Source organism: Plectropomus leopardus, chromosome 5, assembly GCF_008729295.1.
Source record: "Plectropomus leopardus isolate mb chromosome 5, YSFRI_Pleo_2.0, whole genome shotgun sequence".
NCBI lineage: Eukaryota > Metazoa > Chordata > Actinopteri > Perciformes > Serranidae > Plectropomus > Plectropomus leopardus.
Window position 1 is genome coordinate 23571734 of NC_056467.1, and position 22498 is coordinate 23594231.

The window sequence follows — 22498 nt, forward strand, 5'->3', positions numbered from 1 at the left end:
TTGAAGATGGATGACATGCCCCCACTTACCCCTGCTATGCTGAAGTGAGGGTAAAATATACCAGATATGGGCACTGCCATCAAGGGTGATGTCATTGAGAGCCCCGCATCTGCGTAGTAGCAATATTCGCAGTAGGGGAGATTCAGCAAAACACCTGTCTAACCAATCGTGAGTTCAAATGCGAGTGCACGGATTGGCTGCTACTGCTGTCAGTCATGGCGGAAAGGCCCCTTTTGTATGATATAATGACTCATTAAAAATGAACTTATCAAAGAAACAAACACTTGAACAAACATCAGGGTGAGAACTACCTTAAGTCACAGAAACCATCTTTGGGAAACATTTATTTGGCGTGTACTTTGAGTTTTTAGTTTGGCCAATGTCCATTTACTAACATGGAGGGGCGGGCCTTAGGACCTGTAATGCAGTCAGACACCAGGATGCGATCGGGTCTATGGTCAAACACCATCACTTGGCCAGAGGCCCTTCACGTCAAACTATGACATGCTAGCTTCCCATCCTTAATTTGCTCTGGATGCGTAGTGACAACATCTCAGTTTATTTTGTTACATTCTTTGTGTCTTTTCCCAATACTCTTCAATTTTCTCAGGAAATGAATAGTTTCTGCTCGTTAAATGCATTCATTCTCTTATCAAAATAAACTTAAAAGGTAGGTTAGAAAAACTAAGGTGTACTTCCCTTGGTTTAAGCTGAAAAAGCACGTGGTTAGGTTTGCAAAATAAACATTAAGGTTTTGACTTAAAATAACTACATTTGTTACTAACATAATATAACGTCATGGCACATATGTCATGTGACACACATCACTTGCATAGTATGTTAGACACACAAGAACATTATGTTGTTGTTGACTTAGTTTCACACAGGACACAAACAGCAGTCTTGTGAGTGAAAGTCCAAAGTTAGTGAACACAATGCTATGAAAAACTACAAAAATTAAACCCAAGAAGACATAAACCATAATAGAATAAAGCTATTCTTATCATCATTACACAGTTTGGTGATCCCATATAATTTCCAGCAGAGCTCCATCTACATTAAGCCTGAGCAGAGTCCAGCAAAACTGAAAACATATGTGTTGACATGCCCTTTAAAATACGGCACTAACACAGTGTCACAGTAAATGACGTGGTCTAATATACTACTAACCAAAAAGACAAACTAGGTGTCCTGTGTGGTTCTCCACAACCAAAGTAGCTGTCTGCCTGGCGCAGACATTTATCCAAAACAGTCTGAGACTGGATGAGTCATGCAGAAAGAAACCCCTCTACCTGACAGACATCTCTCCTCTCTCACACATTTCTGCCTGTAGCTGTGACAGACTCTGACGCGGGTCTACAGCGCCTGTCCATTTGGATCACACAGCTACCGGTCTAGTGGTCACAGTTTGTCTTTCGCGATCTGCTTGGACTCTCTCCACCCTTTGGGTGCCCTCTCTTCCCCTCTGGTCAGACAATACTAAGCCAAATGTAATATTGCAGGGACACAGCACACACACACACACACACACACACACACACACACACACACACACACACACACACACACACACACACACAAACATACAGTACACAAACAAGCACAAAGAAAATGGAGAACAACAGCGAGAAACAGACACACAGAGGGATGCATATTGGATCTGAACAAAGCGTTGCAGGTTGTTAGAAAGCCGGTATTTGGGCAGGAGGCGAATGCAAAGCAGGCTTTACACCGTGAGGTTAAAAGCAGGTTACTGAATCATCTCCTGGAGGGAGAGTTGTGCAGAGAAGCTCAAAGCAAAAACACAGGCTCCCTTGAGATGCAAAATGTGTTTGAGCTGAATAAAAAAATGACCTACAGTAAGAATCTAGTGCGAGACAAACAAATGAAATGCAGAAATAATCGAGAAAATAAAGCCAACCCATTAGAGTTAGCACATCTCCTGCTTTTGGAATACTACTCAGCAAAATCCGATTTGAATAACTGGCAAGGAGGGAAATAGAAGAGTGAGATCTGCCTGCAGCAGTAACCCTCGAGGGACAGAAAAGAGATTCAGAAAACATCCTTCAACCTGTCGGCTCACAGTGAGCAAGTGTCAGAGTGGAACAGAGAGGAAGAAATGGCGCAATTGTTAACCGATGAGGAAACGGCCTTGGGTGACCTCAACCACTTCTATTTTTCTTACTGCATCCCACTCGCAATTTCTTGATCTCATCATCATGCATTAGCTGCTGCAGTGGAATTACCAAAATACTACTTCTGGCTTTATTTCAGTCCCTTTCAACTCCCAATGACGCACTGGCAAAATGAGATTGCTCAAAGGATTATCCCGTAAAATGGCATAAACAGTCTGTCAGGTAAGTAGGCTACCGAAGATGGATAGCAGTGAATCACCACAAGAGAGCTCACAAGCGAACAATATATGTGTAATCCGATATATAAGAGTGAGTTTAAAATGTATGAGAGACGGGTAGTTGTATAATTCCAAACACTGCTTCAAGTGATACTGAGCAGCCTCTGAGAGCTCTGAAAGCATGGCTGTAAACTCATAATCTTGTTTTCCTACGTGTTACCTTATTTTATTCTGTAAAAAATATTTTTGCAGAATTTCACAGTTTAAATCTGAAATGATCTTATACATTTATATGTATTGTTTGTGTCGTTTGATAGCTCTTGGGTCAATATAAACTTTAATATAGCATGTCTTCTCTGTAAAGGTTTTGGCAAGCTGTCATTTTCTGTTCTGTCCTAGAGCTTGATCAAATGGGGCACTTTGAACACATTTGTGCAGAAGCTACCCTGTAACCTACTGTTACAGATTGATTCTTTTTTTTATAGTGTGTTTCTGCAAGCCCCAGCACTTTATGTTCACTATTTTCATAGCTCATTTCATGTCACTATATGGCCTGCATAATTCCACATATGTATGCAGTTTGCTAGGTATTGTTTTAATAAAAATTCATGGCTATGATAATATCACTTGTTCAACTTGTAATAATCTTCTCATTGTGTGCAACGGATAAAATGAAACAAGTTGTGCAACAACAGATTCATTCAACGAACACTGCTGCTGTTTTCCCTGATACCAGCATGTAGCAGTGTAGGCTTTTTTTATGTAAAAACTTGCAGTAACATGCCTGGAGCAGATCACCATATATCATCTTGTCTTATATTTAAATAAAATTGTATGAATCAGAGTGTTCAGAGCAGTCTGAAGCCTGAGGTTTTTTGCTCACAGGGAATACTTTTATGCACGTTTACGTCATTATTTGAAAGTTTGGCCACGTTTCACACTTGAAACCAAAATGCAACCAACTGTTCTTGGGTCAGAGATCTACAGCATAAATTTCACAAATTCACACCCACTCATAATTTGTTGAGATAAATTGTTAAAAATGCACAGCCAGCAGCATGAAAACATAGCCTCTGTCCAGAGCCAAGTGAGGGTACAGGAAGGTTGAGTAAACACTGGTTGATGAGCCAATTTATGAGAAATGTAACTAAAATAATAATATGAAAACAGGATGGAATTTATCTTTCATTAACTCTTTTTCAGAGCTGCTCCTCACACAGATGTGAGATTAAAGCCACCAAAACAGGTGAGGAAATGGAGTGGATTACTTTCCAGACACATTGCTTCACCAACAGCTCAGACAAACAAAATCAAGGGGGAATGAGATATGTGTGAGTGCTCTTATATTTCTAATGTTGTGAGGACCGGCTTTAGTTTTAGATCTAAAGAGTGATGACCTTTTTTTTAAAGTAGGTTATAACATGTCCTCAGACTGTTGAGTGTTAAGACTTGGTTTTAAAGTTAAGTTTCGAGCTTGAGAAAGCATTGTGTCAGTGAGGGTGTTCACAAGAATAGAAGTGTGTCTCGTATGTGCTTCTTCCAAATCTCATGTCTTTGTTTCTTTTGTGCTTGCGAAATAAAATGCTTCATCAGCATCAGCCACATATACCAGACACAGCTGACACTAAAAACTGATTTTAAAAAGGGATATTAAAATGACAGTGGATGAGCAAGTAAAATAATAATGCACAAAGCATCCTCTCCCCTTCCCTTTGGACTTTTTTTGGTTTAAGTTGCCTATCATCATATATACAGCTGTGGTCATTTATGTAAACATGTATTTGGCATCTTTTAGGAACAGTGTGACATTTTGGGAAATGTGCTTTTTTGTTACCTTTGGACAGCACCAGGTTAGCTGTTTCCTCATTTTCAGTCGTTATACGAAACTAAACTAAGGTAATCGGCTCCTGGCTGTATCCTCATAGTGAATGTAATCTCTACAAACAGATTCTGCATATGTTTGCATAATCTGTAGGCGATGTTACAAGAATTTCATATTGGAAGCGACCTGATTTCCATTTGCAGTCTGAGTAGGAGTGCCACTGCTGGCCATTTGGGTGCCCAAAGTATAATTGCTTTGTGGTTTGACCTGCCTTCTTGAACTAAAGTCCCGGTTACTGAATGGGGCAGAGGAAAGATCTTTTTTCTTTGTAGAAATCCACTGAATATCAGTGAGAAGAGAGAAAGAGAGAGAGAGAGAGAGAGAGAGAGAGAGAGAAGGGCTGGCTGTGTGGCATGAGCAGAAAGACATCTGATAAATTATATAAATTTTTTTCCTTATGACCCTGAGGCATGATTCTTTTTTTATTTCAAGCAATTATGCATTTCATATTTTCAATAATGATCTAATGGTGGCTGACTGTGTTTCAACTTAAATATAAAGAGCTCATCTTTGTGTTTGTTTGATTATCATTATTAACATGAGCATTATAGGTTATGGTGCCCCCTCAAGCACTTGATGACCTACGCACAGTGTGTGACGCTCGCGTATAGAGCAGCAGTACAGTTGAGTAGTACTGTCTTATCACATTCTAGCGTCAAGTAAACAATCTATGAGGGGTGCAAAAGAGGAGAAACGCATTCCCAAAATGCAGTTTTGGAACCCATCACCTTTCATCTTATCTATAGAAATTAGCTGAAATGACTGGCGCACCTGAAGGAAGTCTTGGCTTAAATGTCTGCCTACTACACCGGATCTCCCAAAATATTAGTCGTTGTCCCCAGAAGCTTATCATCTAGCCTGTGCTCATTCCAAAGTCATCAAATACTGGCGCTTTGTCTGTGATTTTGACATCAGATAGCAATACCAAAAGCCATCTTCTGAATGGAGCCTTTCAGGATGTTATGATTCATCATTGTTCGCCATCTGGCGTGGCAGTATAATACACTGATGGATGGCCTCAGCTGATAAGGTGGCCAGACGGAACATGTTGCGTAAGGACGTAATATAAGGCGCATGAAGGTCCCATTAGGGCTGACGGTAGGGGTGGTGAATGGGTCCAGCAAACCCTGGACTTTCACGCAGAAGCCTGGTCACTTTCCGCACTGGCTGCCATGTGCCATGTGCTTTTGTTGCCTAATCCTAAACATGTTCATCTGTGTGCATCTTGCCGATGGTTTTGGTATCCTGGATCGTCAACAGCAGACATGGGAGGATACCTGGAGCGTAATATATGTAGACATGAAACTCCACTGACAAAGCTGTGATATGTGAGGACTTGGGATGAGAACATGATACATTGTCATCAGACCGGGATCAGCCAATGAATTCTGAGTTATTTTGAATATAGAGATATGAGTGTTATCAATCTTCTCATCTAACTTCAGGCAAGAGAGAAAATAAGATGTGTGTTTTTGTTATTTTTAAATGGCATATTATTTCTTCAAGGTGGGTTTTACAATATTATTATGTTTATGGCCATATATAATTGTACTAGCAGGTTTTATGATTATTTTGAAAAAACTTTTGTCATTAAATAACAGATTTGCAAATACTTTTTTTGTGCGAAAGAGATTGTGGCAAAACACAGTCACCCCAGTTTCTGTCCACAGATGGTGCAGGGTGGAATACAGCAACGTGATAAGCTAGCAGCCTTGTAATAAATAGATGCCCTACTTGCATATAAACATAGTTTACCTCCAGTGGCAATTTATTACGGCATTAAACTGTGGGAGCAGCCAACACCATGAATTTCCTTTCAGGCTCAATTTGTCAATTCCCCTCATTATTTAAATTCATGTCATCAAATAACAAATCTGGATTAACACACAGCAAATTTGTCAACAGCTCACATCAATAAACAATGTGACAACCGAGCTGGCATTCGCCTGAGCAGCCCGAAGGCACAGTCAGCCCCGATAAAAAATGAGACTTTTCACCTCATGCACAAATTCAAGTAGTTTTACATGTGTGAGGTAAACGGAGGTTGAGTGATGCTCAGGGCTGTGAGGTGGAGGTGGATACCAGCAGTATGCTGAGTAAAAGAAAGGTCTGATTTTTCATTTTTATCAATACATGTAAAGGCAAGTGGCCCACTGGAATTCATCAGATCTTTCAGATGGGAGTAAAAAGAAGAAGTGAAAGCAATCCTGAATATATTCCCCCCCTGCTGCTGCTGCTCAACAGCGTCAGAGCAACCGTGAAGGAGCTGAAGCACTTCAGTGCATGATCCATTAAACATATAAAGACGTGTGTGTGAGATTGCCCGGCACAGAATACATTCTGTACTTCAAAAATACAAGAAAACATTAAAGGTCCAGTGGATATATTGTCAGAAAAGGAATATAATAAATATGTTTTCTTTCGTGTAATCACCTGAAAACAAGAATAGAGCTGTTTTTGTTACCTTAACGAGCCGTTTTTATCTACATAGGGCCTCGTTCTCAGAGTCAGCCATGCTGCACCATCAAGTTTCTACAGTAGCCCACAACAGGCAAAGCAAACACTGGCTCTAGATAGGGCCTTTCACCCTTTAGTAGTTAGCAGCCCCTCTGCAACGAGTTTTTATCACCTGGTCCATTTGTTTTGTAGAGGAAAAGACCTCAGCGACTAATTAGGCTAAAATTCGGTAAAAACCTCCTGGCCAGTGTAAGCTTAAGTAGTCCTAAACAGGAACTGTTTCAGCTGGTTGCAATCTGCAATCATCACTGCTAGATGCCACTAAATCCTGCTAAATCTTACACACTGCTCCTCCATCAGGGTCAAATCGTCAAGAAATGCAATTTTATGAAGCTTTTCTTGATCAAGTATTCAAACAGAAACCCATAGAGCCACAGAAATCTAAACATTATCTTCACATCTAACAAACAACCAAACTGACACTGTTATCCTCAGCCCAAAACAAAGCCATTTTTTCTGGCTGAAGCATCTTGTTAAACAAATATTTAAAATGCAGTCTTCGATCCCACTGAGCTTTTTCAGAAGACTGGTGGAGATGAGATGGTGCTGTTGGCAAAGTGAAGTCATGAAATGCGAACAGAATACTGAGAGGAGCCTGCAATTTTAAAGCGTGCACAAATTATTCAGTAAAAGGTCCCTTTGTGGAGTAACGACATCAAAGAAAATAAATGGATGACGCTCTTCACTGCAAATGGTTAAAAAGCCTTTTCTTCTATCGGCTAGTTCAAAGTTAAACTTATGGTGCTCCACCATGCTCCTGCACGGTTTCTTTAATGAGAACAAAGCTTCAAACAATTCAGAGTGCAGCCTCTGAGTGAACCACTGCAACAGAACATTTTAACCTGCTGCGAAAAAGAGAGCTTTGAATTTTGCTTTTCTTCTTTTAATGTGAACTCAGATGTCTTCCTATCTCCTTTTTTTAAATCTAAACGTGCATTTGAGAGCCTCTATATCTGGATTAAAGATAAACTGAAGCTTTACCTTCCACCAATGGAAAATTAACGTTTTTTTTTATACTCTATAGTGCAGGTGACTGTGGAGGTGGACGGGTCATGGAGCAACTAAATACCTACAATTTGATCTATCTGTGTGTCTGCGTGCCAGCCTGCAACTCTGCTCTGACAGCAGCAGTCGGTATTACACTTCTGTTTTTATCATCAGATCGGGCTCAGACAATGTGACAGACTGAGTCACAGATCCTGAGTGTGTGTTTTTTGTGTGTGTTTTTGAGTGTGTGTGTGTGTGTGTGTGTGTGTGTGTGTGTGTGTGTGTGTGTGTGTGTGTGTGTGTGTGTGTGTTTGCTTGCTAGGGGCAGCTGTGGGGATGTCAAAGGAGCTGATCAACAGAGATGACAGCATCAAACTATCCAGCCAACATCTGTCTTGCCTCCACACAGTGTGTTGACACACAACAACAGCCTTAACTGTCAAAAAGTAAAACTCAGCCTTATTTCTTATAGAAATCAACACACAGAGACGTTAATGAATTTCATATCTGATTCTGTGTTTTAAATATTTACTTTGTTGATATTTTTTCATCAGTAAATATTTGTTTGATACTGTATGGGAACCTGTCAAGAGGTTAAAGTTGGTGTCTAATGCTTGCAATTAAAAATTTGACTTGACACTCCCTTATTTAGAGAAAGTTCTTATATAGTTGTTTGTGACAAAATTTAGCATCTGAGAACTCAGTAAATAAACTTAAGTATTATATTGGCTCTAGCATGGAAAATATTAAAATCACCTGCTTGGACACTGTACCCGGCATCATTATAGTGACACAGGGGCACTGGTTAGTGTCCAGGTGAGACGCAGAAGGCTTTCCACCAATGCCAATGTAAACCCAACTGTTTTTCGTTATTACCTTAATCACAGCAACAGACTCAGTTGAAAGAGCCTGAAAGTCTGCTTAGAATAAGTTGGAGGGGAGGTGGATGGTCGAACAGGCACCAGACTTTGAGCAAGGAAAACAATGTTCGAGACCAACAAAAAAAAAAAATCGTGTATGCGGCACTCAAGGTCAAGTGTTTCGCAGTAATGCATCACCGCCATTCCAGCTCCATTTGTGCCACTTAAAGCCAGGTGTTCATTAGGGACACGTGCAGTCTTTTACTAACATAACCAGGTAGTTTTGTTGCCTAAACCGAACCATTGTCCCTTTCATAACATCAACTTCTGTTTCAAGATATAATGCAAAAGGCTGCCCTGTGTGATTTAGTCATGCTGAGCCCTCTGCTCAAGCAGCAAAGTTGGGATGAAATCAAACTGATATTACCTAATTTTTGTAGCTGACACAGCTATGATAATCCATTTTGGGGCATTGAGGCAATTGAACAATTTAACATATTCTTAAATAAAGTCACAGTATGTGATAATTAGTTGCAAATCCTTTGCAATCAATGACTAAAGGCTAAAAGGCCTAAAGTTGCTGACCCACACTTGGCATCAAGTTTAATGAGGCTATGGCAGACCTGCTCTACACCAAATTTCACTTCAAGGCCTTTTTGATTTCAGTCTGGTCCTACAGGAGTGAGATGTGGTGACAGAATGGCTGGACAGGGAATAAAGCTCCTGTGGCCATAAGAAAAACCTCTTCGCTTGCATTGGCTTAGTGCTGCAGCGGCGGCCACAAAACAGGCTGCACTATAACCACTTGGTGCAACAGCCCACATTCACATATGTCCACTAAAAGTGCTTGTTTTTGCCACTGACAAGCTGAGGTTGTTATTTCAAATGTCTGACAACATTTTGGAAAGGATTCCTACGGGGGAAAAAAAGATCTTTACCTTTTGCTTGATCCATTCTGTTTGTTATTGTGTTTCCACATTAACAGAATTGCTCCTTGGGCCAGACTTGGTTAAACACAATAACACACTGAACAGATCAGGCAAAATGTTAAGAAAAACATTTCTTATTTCTTTGTCATACACTTAACAAAAATAACAATCTGTGCCTGTCAGTGGCAAAAACAAGCAATTTTAGTGGACATAAATTGATGGATATTTTAGAAAAAAATGTTATTCTAGAAAGAAAATATACACAAAACGTGGGAAAGGCCCAGGTTGAAAAGTTTCCCTTGAATGGGGATGAAAATCCTTCTCCATTTTCCTAAAATTGGGGGTCAGAGGCCCACACTTGAGGATGCACTTTCATCTTTTGAATACAGAGCTTTGTTATTCAACATTTCAGAAATATGCTGTACACTGAGACCAGCCAAGCACATTGATGTATCTCAAAAACATGACATGAAGAGCATCAGAATAGCTGCTTCATCACATCTCAAATTTCAGGATGCAGGATGAGCCCCTTGAGATACCTCATCTCATTTTCAAGAGGCCCCAAGCAAGATATTGCTTTTACAAAACAATCTAAACAAAAATTGTGCATGAAAAAGAAAACTGTTTTACAAAAATGTATATAAAAAAAAAAATCCACATAAACAATAACAATAACAGCCAGGGCTCATCTGTTAAGCAGACAACAGAGCAAATCCCAGACAGCCTTCATACAGTTTTATGATTTCTCTGGGTCCACTGGGTTACAGTGTGGATGAAGGCATTCATCATAACCACATAAATAAAGCCCCCCACCCCCAAGATTCTTGTGACGGTTTGAGTGGTCAGCCTTTAATATGACAAACACTCCCTTCAGTTATTCTTCAGTGTAATTCCTTCAGTTTCTCCTTCTGCTTCTCTATAAAAGGCTGAAATTGCTTTCGGCTAAGAAAACAAATATCCAGCCTAGTAGTAAAAAATAAAAGCTATTGTACCAGACCAGCGGCATGCAACTAAGACTCACAGTCTTGCAGTTTGTCAGTGACTGTGGAGGGCCACAGTTTCAACAACCTCTTATGGCCCTGTTCTGGTTTCCCTCTTAAGGAATGCATCCTTCATACTGAGCATATGTTTATATTTGGAATAACTTGCTGTGTTTCTGCAGGACTGAACTCCTCTCCTGTGTTTAGACAATAAAGTCACAGCAAATATGAGGAAAAAGACAAGCTTCTAACACCTCCTCCTACCCTCTCTTGGTTTATTTTTTTAAAACTAGCTTTGTTGTTTTTCATCTTTCAGTGTTGCTGCTTATTCAATGGAGCATCTTTGTTGAACAGCCATGCTTTCATGCAACTTGAAAGGGAAGTACAAGGGCTCTTTTTACAACCAAAGACCTGAGAAACACCGGCCTGCCAGTGTAAGAGTCCCATGTGCATCAATGAGTGCTGGCAAAATGAGATGTGATATGTGTGGTCTCTGAAGAACACGCCAGCAAATATGAACTGATTAAAGGTTAAAAAAAAAACAGCCTGAAATGAAAGATGGGAACAAAACACTGAGAAGTATTTAAACCATGAGCATATAGGATTGCTGCATATAATGCCTACAGCCTACTAAAGTAACAAATAAGTATGCCATTACCAGAAGACAAGTCACTCTTCAAGCAACATGTCTTCTCTCCATCACATAACTGTACCAATCATGACAGTTCCAGTATACTGCTGAAGTACCATTCAATGTAATATTTCTCTGTATTATTTTGGCTGCAGCAAGGACATAGCCTTTGTAAACTGGGCTACCACTTTACCAGGTGAGCTACTGGGTGTGTCCCTAACAAGTTTGGGACACACTAAACTAGGGCTACAGACTCTCACTGACGGCCTGACATTGACCAACAGCTGACTGCTGGCTTGGTGGCGTCAGAGCCATAACCCTCGGCAAAAAAGCAAATGAACATGTTTCCCAAAGTGTCAAACTTTTCCTTTTCAATTTTAAACGAAATAACATTAAATAACCCAGGCACACAACAAACATCTGATAATTTCTTTTTGTTTGACATTAAATGTACCAATGTGCAGTTTCTCCCTATATTTAATTAACAAGGGTTCTTTGTGCCCTCACACTCAGTAAAGATATTTCACATCTCAGTGTGGAATCTTGTGCTGCAGATGTGTGAGTGAGGAAGATGGGATACATCTGCTCACATACAACACATGCACATGTTATCTTCCCCTGGTGATCCCTCGACGCTGATAGGTGCCTCGACACCGGTCTCACAAAATGAATTTCGGGCAACGCACAGCTCTGCGACAGCTGTGATAAGGATAAATATTTCATGTATTCTGGGAGTCTCTGCAGTGAACGTGCCTTTTTTGGCAAACAGATTATGCAACAGGAAGGGAGTGAAGGGAAATCAAAATTATGGGAGGGAAGCGAATGAAAGATCAAGGCAGGAAGAGTGAAAAGAGACACACAAATGCAAGAGAGAATGACAACAGAAAATGAAAAACATATAAATCACATTTCCATACAGAAAACATGTGACTTTATGGAGGAGCAGTTAAATTTTGTATGGAAATGTGGAGAGGTGGAAATGGAGCGGAGCAGACATCTTGTAATCTATTCCCACTGAGCCTCACTTCAGCATTTTTTTAGGTGATATGAAGAAATGTTGGACACCAGACACTCTCAGCACACCTCTGGCTATTGACTGGCTTAATGTAAAACGAGAACATGTTATAATAATAACACATAATTGATTAGTATCTCTACCATCAGTCTCTCAGGGGAAAAGCACTTGTAGAGGATAATTGGTACAATAAATATTCCACTTATTCCCTGATTAACTCCCTCTGGGACTGTGAAAAGGCTAGTCATCGAATATCTTCTCAAGTGTGTCTTTTTTCGGGTCAGTCTGACATCTGAATACATTTACATGAACTTTAGCAGTAAAGTGGACAGTGATATCGTTTTAAAGCAATTAGAAAAAATGAAAGTGGATAAATGATCCATTTGCTAGCCCTTCTCTCTGGTTTGTTCTGAAATCAGACTCTCCTGACGTCTGATTTAACCCAGTTTATTCATAATAACAGCAATCACAGACCAATTTTTAATAATACCACACGACCACACCAGTACACACAGAAATTGCCAGAAAATTGTTGAGTAGCGTGTGATTTGTTCATTTAAATTGACCTACATTTCTTCCTCTTTAAAAAGAGACTAGCACCACTTTTTCACCACAGGGACTAATCTGAACTTTTTTGATGTTTTGGTACAAGGTTCTTCCTATTAGAGCTGAGACAATGAGTTAATTTCCTGCCCAGGGACTGCAGATAAACTAGCTAAGAGCTAAATCTGGCATGAATCATCTCTTCTCTTTTTGCAATTAATGTTTTGGTCCTTGTTTAAATAAAGACTATTATTGCCAAGTCATTAGCAAAGTGGCAGAAAAATAGTTGGAATATTCCCTATTAGCTCCTTTTCTTGGTCTTCGATTACAGTGATCTGAATATCTTTAGGGTTTTCAAGTGCTGACTGGACAAAACAAGACATTTAAAGACCTTTTAAGAAACTGTGATGGGCATTTTTCATGATTTTCTGACATTTTATAGAACAAATGATTCATCAAGACAATGAATGGCGGATTACCCAGTAATGTCAATATATTTTTTCTTTGTGCTGTTTGGTAGATGAGTGATGAAAAGCAGCTGTTGGCAGTGGCTACGTTTACATGCACACTGACATTCAACTATTATTCCCACTATGGAATATTGATTTGATACATGTAAACATTATATTCTGTTTGGATATGCAGAGTATTTTCCAATTAAATCATGTGGGATATGCCAGTAGTAGTGGTATTATTTGGGTTTTAAGAGTACTCTTCTGACATGTATATAGCGCATTCTGAAATATGCATCTCAGTTGGGGTTTTTACTGCAGTTTGTGACACACAGTATCTTGCGTGTTTACAGTCGGCTTTGTGTATTGAACACACAAACCAACTCACCCAAAAGTTTGTGAGGCTGGGGTAGAGATGCACTCCTAAAAGAAAAGCCCACATTTCTGGTTCGAAGGAGAAAGACACCTACTTTACACATTATAAAAGACTGGAATATCAACAGGTTTTTGATATGTGCAAATATCACAATAATAACTTTTTCAAGAAGGTGATTGAAGGAATGAAGAGGGGGGCTGTGTCAGGACAGTCCAAAAAGCTCACCAGTGTTGGAAAACATTGAAAGTATTCTAATTTGATGCAGAGAAGCAAAATGGCACAAGCAGCTCCAGACGTTTTATTTTTGCATATTTTGACATAAAATAAACAACATGTTGGGGGCAGGTTAATCAGAGTATGCACGGCTGCATGCATGGTTGCATGGTATTATTAGTAGAATATTCATTTTTTAGCCATGTTAACACAAAAAAACGGCATGTAAAAAAAGTCATTGTGTTGGTGCTAATAGTGTAAAAGATTTAGTTTGGCGACATTTCTGCCAGACGCACATAACAAAGTTTTTGTTTCTAGTCACTGCCTGCCGCTCATTATGGTTGTTTTTTGTTTTTGTATTGGTTTTTCCAGGTTTTAACAGATGCAGCAGTAAAATATTGATTACTGGTGGGTTTGTCTTAGTCAGTGAGCAGCGTCAAAATGAAGTACTTGTAAATAGAAGCAGAACTCATTAAAATGACGTCATGTTACATTTCATTCAGTTTCTGTAGAGCAAAAAAGCTGTTGAAGTCGAAAGCATGCACACTCAGTGGAAAATGGTGTGTTTAACACTTTCACACTTAAGTTTGGACCATTTCTAAGACGAGCACTCTTTGGAGAGACAGGAAACCTACAAGTTGAGGACAGGATAAATTGAGGAAATAAAATGTAATACTAACCTCTGGCATCAAAGAACTCTTCATCTGAGCTGTCAACTGATTCCTGTGCAATATTCTGCAGACACCAATGAGTGGCGCTGTGCTTTCGCGATGATCCTGTGGGTCAGAATAAGAAAATCTGCTTTTAGACTGGAAGGATGACAGGCAGGGTCGTGCCATTAATCACAGAACTTGAAGACAGAGAAATCCGGTGTATTTATGTAATTTCTTTCTTTTTGCCTTTTCAGCTGATAGCTCTAACAATTCAGAGCAAACAGCAAAGCGTAAATGCCCCAGGTGGGAATTGATGGCCTTTCGAGTGCCACAGCAGGCGAAAAGACCTAAATGGACTTTCCTTTGAGCAGCGTCATCGCAGACAAGTGTCTCAGTAAGGAAGCCAGGCAGTGTTTTTATGACCTTCTGATACAAGAGCAGGGATGAGAGGGGATTTAGAGCACTTTCCATTTGTTGACAATATTCACTCTCAAGTACCCAGATATAAAACCATAGCAAACAGCACAGTAGAGCAAATGATTTCTTCAAATCTTTGAAGCAGAAAGTGTCTGTAACACAGTTGAGAGAAAATGACAAAACACAAAGCCCTCTCTGTTGAGGTTCATATTAATGAATTAAATAAAGCAGTTATACTGTAGTTTAATACAGGATTAACAAGGACAATTCTGCTGAGCTATGTCAGGGTTAAATTTTGGTTCATTTAAAGTTAACAATAGGCTAAAAAGCAATGTTTTTCCCTTTTAAGGCAATTCATTTTTAGTGTCATTGAGTTTCCTGGATGTTTTCTTACTCTTTAGTGATTCCTCCTTTCAGCATCGCTGCACTTTGATGATGTAATGCACCAGGGTCAAATGTTAATGCTTCTTTTCCCATAGCCTGTGTACATTGCATCCCTCCCAACTTTACAGGGAAGACATAATGTGGCCACATCTAATTCATCAAATGTTTCATTATGAAAGCATTCATAGAAGACTCATGAATATGGTGAAATATGATATATTACATCTATTATATAAATCATGGGAATTAGCACATTTAATAAAAAGACTCAAATGCCAAATCCACTAAACATACCTATTTGCAAATAGATACAAGATACTTCAAGTAGCTATTCATTCTGATGCACACTGTACATCTGTGTGCATGCAACAGAGAGCCTGTTTGTTGATTACTTTGCATGTATAATTTTTTTTCTCCTGGGATATTGAAAAGTTTCCACCTCTCTCTTTTATAATTCACACAGTGTCCAATCTTTACATGGTTTCTTTTTTTCTCCAGGACTATAAGGTGGCTTAACATAACTATGCAGATGACACCCAGATCTATCTAGCATTCTTGCAAAATGACTGTTTCCCTATAAACTAGCTTTGTCTGTTCCTTAAGAAAGTAAACGATTGGATGAAAAACAATTTCCTTCAGTCAAAAAAAGTCAAGAAAAGAAAAAGAAATAATTATCTTCAGCAATAAAAAGGTAGGCACGTGCTTAGTACTTATTTTGATTCTAGATGACTAAAAAAACAGCACCCATGTCAAGAACCTTTGTGTAATCATTGATGAAGATTTAAATTTCAGTGGCCACATTGAAGCTGATCAATCCGGCATTTCAAAAACGTGGCTAAAATGAGAAACATTGTGCCCAAGCAAGATTTTTAAAAGCTTATTCATGCGAAAGATACAACTCATTCATTCAAAACGCTGCTGCCAGAATACTGACAAACACCAAGAAAAGAAAACACATTTCTCCAATTCTTACATGCTCACACTGACTGAAAGTTAAATACAGAACTAAATTCAAGTCTGTTCTTATTGTCTATAAGTTACTCAACAGCCTGGGCCCAAAGTATATTGCAGCTGTGTTTGCTGAGTACAAGCCAGGTGGGTCTCTCAGATCTGCAGGGACTAGACCGATAATGATGCCCAGAGTTCAGTCCAAATGTGGTGAAAATGCTTTTAGCCATTATGCTGCCCACTGCTGGAATCAGCTCCCTTTAGAATGAAGATATGCCTTAACTCTAGCCATTATTAGCTAACTTACATAACCCCAAAGTTACTTTTTAGTTGAAAAGTAGTTACGTAGTATGTAGTAGTTAGAAGGGATGTTGATTGATTCATGTCAAACTCTTGACATTTAAGTGCATAAAGTTTTACAATATCGTGTTAAAAAGTCAAGAAAAGAAAAAGAAATAATTATCTTTAGCAATAAAAAGGTAGGCATGTGCTTAGTACTTATTTTGATTCTAGATGACTAAAAAAACAGCACCCATGTCAAGAACCTTTGTGTAATCATTGACGAAGATTTAAATTTCAGTGGCCACATTGAAGCTGATCAATCCGGCATTTCAAAAACGTGGCTAAAATGAGAAACATTGTGCCCAAGCATGATTTTTAAAAGCTTATTCATGCGAAAGATACAACTCGCATGGTGACTGCCCTGAAAAGGTTAGAACGTGCCTATTGTGACTGAATTGGTAGCAGGAACCTGCTTTTATCATCAATCGAGCCCTCAGTTCCCGTCCTGTCAACACCCCTTCACCACCCTCTCGCCAACTGAATGTGTGTGCAGGATGGACGAGAGTGCTGTGGTGGATCGAGAGACAGCATGGGTGACCCCCCTACCAGTTTTGCCTATTTTTGAAACTTTTTTCACATTACTGGGAGAAGGCACTCAAGCTACTTTAATTCTGTTTTCTTTTCCATTACTTTTTTTAAATCAGTGTGTATGGTACTTTTATTTATTCTCTGATTTTTTTTTAAAAACGTGTCTGCACTTTGATTAGACCTGCATGGGCTTTTACGTATCTTATTTTATTCTCATATTTTTTTTTTTTTTTTTTTTTTTAATTTCCTGCCTGTAAATCACTTTGAATAACCTTTGAGTATGATAAGGTGCTATATAAATAAACTTGCCTTGCCTATACCACCCAGCTCCATCTCCAGCTCAACTCCTGAACGATTTTCCTGATATGACAGTACAACACTAGTGAAGCTTGTGATCTGCTGCAGCTGCTTAACTACATCAATTTATTACATTTGTTTGTATATTTCTCACACATCCTGACCATGTTAGAACTCCAAGATGGGGGAGAAACATGTAAAATTACTGTGTAAAAATCCTCTATGTAATTTTGCATTGCTGTCAGGAGAGAATACTAACAGCAGTGACATCCTCCACTTGCTGTATAATTTAGGCTGATATGTTGTTAATATGTCATTTTCAAATTAAGAAAAAAAAATGCAGCAGCTTTCTAAGTAGTTAAATCCTGGGCATTAATAGTTAAAATGCCAAACTGGTTATAAGCTGAAGCTCTCTCTTAAACCTTTGACTTAAGCGGAAACTCTGCCCTTCTGCAAACCATTCTCCAGGATCCCTGAACCTCCACAGAGCCTTTAACCCTGTCATCTTAGCCAATACTGGACGATGAGTTTGGGGGCCACAGGCGAAGATTAATTCAGTGAGCATTTATTGTGTATAAACAGCAGCAGTGCTGAACAGCCAAAGTAGCATTTTCCCTGTACCTTAAACACCTGTTTCTTGTCTCCAGCTAAACTGCCAAGCACACACGCGCCAATTTTGCCTAATTACACTCTCTGCTCTCACAGTAAAATAAAATATTATGTCACAAAACATCAAGATAATTACTGTTTTCCAGAAAGCAGCATTTACCTCCCACTTAAACAAAATGGCAGCAGAAGCTAAATCTATACATCTGAATTCCTGGAAAATCTCTTGACGAGGACATAGGTACAGTAACCACCACAGATTAGAACCTCGCATTATTCTATGCTGTTGCAAGTGTTAGAGGGATCTCTAATAATAGACAGCTGTCTGCCTGTGGTACTTACCCAACTGCTCATTGCATGCTTTCAAGTGAGGATGTTAACACAAACTCAGCATGAAGTGCCACATGAGAGTTTAGATGAGGAACCAAATGCAGAACAAAAAGGGCAGACGTGTACAAACGAAAAGTGAGCATTAAAACTGATGAAAATGTCCAGAAAACAAGAAGGTGACCAAAACACAAATTACTAATAAAACACAAATCAAAAACTAAATAGAAACAAACCAGGAACACACGGGGAGAATGAGGAGGAACTCAGGAGTGGAGAAAACAGCAAACACGGTGGAGACAATGGGGAGGATGATCTGACAAGGAACAAAGGGAGAAACACAGGGAAACCTATCAGGAGAACGGCACACAGCTGAGGTAGGTGGACACAGGTAAAAGGAAGGAAACACAGGGATTGGCTTATAATCTAAGATGTGGCAGGCAGGCAACACAAGGGTGGAGAAAACAAGACTAAAACAGAACAGGTTGGCACAGCAGCGACGAGAAACAAGACTGATAAAAGACAGGTGTGATTAAAAAAAAAACAGGAGGGAAACAGATGATGGCAGGGAGAACTGAGGACACACAGGAAAATAATAAAGGGAAGTGAGAACAAGGAAGGACAATAAGTGAGGGACAGGTAAACTTAATCAGGGAAACAAAAAGACAGGAAATCACACAAAGACAAGCTGTAAAACCAGACATGACACAGAATGAGTGATACTACAAAATAAAACAATAAACAGAACATGAGTAACAAGAAAACATAAAAGAAAACCCCACAACAAAGTCCACAATATAACACAAAGCCTAGGATCAAGACATGAAGTACACAATGAGGAAATGTTAGTCTACACACAGCATTCAGGACCATGAGCACAGTGGATGTGCTAATCAGGCTCTCTTTAAAAAACATTATGCTACCTGTAACCCGACACAATAATTTAGAATAAAATGACAATTGTCTGAAAGTAACGTTAATTGTTACAACCATAGGCAGTATAGTTAGCTGGACATCCTAATGTTTGCAAAAACCAAAACCCAAATTTCTACCTGCTGTTCAGCATCAGATCTATCACTCCTCTGTGCTTTCTACTTGACTTTCTGATGATTTGAGAAAGTCATCCTAAGAAGGCATAGCCTGCAGCAGTGTTGTCAGATGGGGAAAGCTAAACTACCATACCAGAGGCTAAAAGTTACCATACTTTGGGAAAAATGACCCTATGAAAGTCATAATCACAACCCGTATGATCTGAACTGCTTCCACACTGTGACCCAACGAACAAGGGAACATGAGATTTCCACCGACTACTTCCACTTTAACCCTCTACGACCTCAATGGAGATAAAATGAATTAAACATGGGGCTCCTTCAGAGTTGTTAAATGTTATCGGACAGAGGTGGTGGCACTCAAAAAATGCATCTGCTGATTTACAGATGTCTCCCTCACAATGTACATCAATAGGAAAAAGTCTGCTTGGGCTACACGTCATCACGCGACAGTGTAATACACTGTATGGCCACTACAAAAATGGCTTCAAAGCCCAGTGCATTTCCTGGTGACCTGATCTACCCAAATCATTTTCTTTTCAAAACAAGTTTGCGCAGTTATGATGCATGGAAGATAGGAATGTAACGATGCATCGTGAGGCAGTTAAAAATCGGTAACAAATATGAGCAATTCAAATTGGTGGTCAAATGAAAAATGAACCATGATACTTTTTTGAACAGCAGAGGGCATAATCTGCTTTTGACTTCGCTCGCTCGACGTGCCACGTCACTACGTGTTAAACATCCTACGTCATGTCCAAGACTAGAGACAACTCCCCAACATAAATAACACAAAGCAAAGACTCCACAACAAGCGATATTAAGTCAGAAAGCAATAGAGGAGGAGAAGATAACAGTAAAGACAAAATGTTGTGAATATTGTGAATATTGCAAGAGGGTGTTGAACTACATAAATATTACAACTAACATGAAGCAGCATGAGAGCCGGCATCAAAGAGAGGAGCTCCGGTCAGCCCCCTACGCATGTTCCTCCTTAACAACGACTACACGGCCAAACCACACTGTCAATCGCATTTACAACCCCACTTGCCCAAAAGAGTACAAGAGCCAAAGACAGTGCCCAACTTATCACCCACAAGTGAAAAATGGCCAACCTCTTAAAACTCGCCTTCTCTGCTTTCCCCTCTAGCAAAACCAAACCTTTCCACAACAGCCACCTCTGTCCCACATGTGAAAGGTTTTTTTTTTTTTTTAACAGCAGGGGACATTGTGAATGTCCAGAAATACATTCATTGCATAGTTTGTGTTTTGCATTTATACCCTACCTCAGAAATAATAAGGGATTCTTTAAATTGATATAGAAAAGAAGAGAAAATGCAGTATTTTGTATAATTTTTGTTTGAAATAATTAATAGAATAATTTCCAGTTATAATTTTCTTTAATCTCATTTTGTATTTTTTTTTTTAAAAATTGCAAGAAAATCGTATTGTGAACCAAGTATCATGACTCGTATCGAATGGTGAGTTGAGTGAATCGTTAACAGCTGACACCGAAAATGATTTTCTGAAAAGAGGTCAACTTAGAAGAGATGCATAAACACAGCCATAGAATATATTTTGCTATCCTAATCATGCAGGAAATGGCTTCAGCTTAAAAAGGGCAGACTTAAATCAACTACTAAATTTAAGCATCAGAAAATGGTCAAACTATTGTGCATTATAGCACTTTTGGTATTATTGAGTGTATATTGTACAGAGAGCAAAATCATACGCATATAGTAGCTATTGTATATCTGGCAGTGCTGACAGGCAAAGGTGTTCCTTTGTGCCACCGCGCTGAGAGCTTCTGTGTGCAAAGAGGGTAAACGCCATATAGGGAAGATGGGGTGCACAGCATGAGCAAAGGAAAGGAACTACTTTGAAAAATAAAATCACTCGTGGGTCAGCCATCCAAAGCCGGCTGCTGTCCTAAACAACTGCCTGTCGCCGCTCTCGCTTATTGATTTCTTGGGTGGATACACTGTCAGTCCCCTTATGAGGCCTCCAAGTAATCGTAAAGTGCAGTTTTTATCTAATTCAACAACTGCAGGAACAGTATGCTGATGCACTCAGTTTACTCCTGAAGCTGTACTTGCACTTTAAATGTCTTAGAAGGTTTAAGAAATCTATCTGGCCAATTGCTTGTCTGACTGAAGCCTCACACTGGAGCGCCTATCACCAAGCCACGCCTTCCCCACTGGGTAATGGAAATGATCGCTGAAGCTCCCTGCAGGGCATTACAGTACACTATACCTCCATAGATACTGAGTGAATGCTTGAAAGAACTACAGATTATGATCACAGGAACAGCAGAGATCTGAGCATTCCTGCTTGAAGCCAGGAATAAGGAAGATTTTGTCAGCAGTGAGAAGATGCCCTCCCACACACACACAAACACACACACACACACACACACACACACACACACACACACACACACACACACACACACACACACACACACACACACACACACACACACACACACAAAGATTTTTCCCATTTAGCCAGTCACTGCAAGTTGCCATGTTGATTCAGTTGGTGAGAGGAGTCCTCCTTCATGTATACATCTCACTCCTTATTCGAACAAGGCTAATGGCTGTTTCACTAGACAACAGAGTGAAATCAGTAATTGGATTGTTGTTCAAAGTAAATGACGCGTGATTGGTTTAGCAATAAACTTGGTGTTTAATAATTAACAACACCAACAAAATAAAACCTCTGTGTAAAAACGCTGCACCAGATGAGTGAAGTGCTTGTTTTAAGATAAACTGAAAGAAATTTCACCATTAATAAATATTTCAGATGGTCACACTTACAATATTATCATGTCAAAACACTATGTGTTTGTTAACTCTGGATATGTAGACTTATATTTCATGCCAGTGCATAGGAGTGCTAACATGCTGATGTTAAGCAGGTTCACTGTTTGTCATGCTGACCATCTTGGTTTTTTGTGTTAGCACATACTAACATTTGCTACTAAACACAAAGTCTTTGTCACATTAGAAATTGAATGCAGCTACAGGAATGAGCATTTTCCTTTGTGATCCTTTATGATATTGCCACATTTTACTGCGATGACACTCAAGCTTATAAAAAGAATAATCTGTACTGGTTACTTGTTTCATCGTATTCGGCTTAACCTGCGATACCGTAAGGAAAAAAGTCAGGGGATCACTAAAGTGTGTAGAATAAGGACTATGAAT

The 22498-nt window shown here is 39.4% G+C and overlaps 1 protein-coding gene across 1 annotated transcript in view; it reads right to left on the bottom strand.

Annotated features, from left to right (window-relative positions):
• The window catches only part of pitpnm3 (PITPNM family member 3), a 115653-nt gene that overhangs the window by 76720 nt on the left and 16435 nt on the right, over positions 1 to 22498 (bottom strand). Inside the window, exon 3 of the mRNA XM_042486649.1 lies at positions 14419 to 14514. Coding sequence (XP_042342583.1) covers positions 14419 to 14514 — 96 coding nt within the window. The remainder of the gene's footprint in view (positions 1 to 14418; positions 14515 to 22498) is intronic.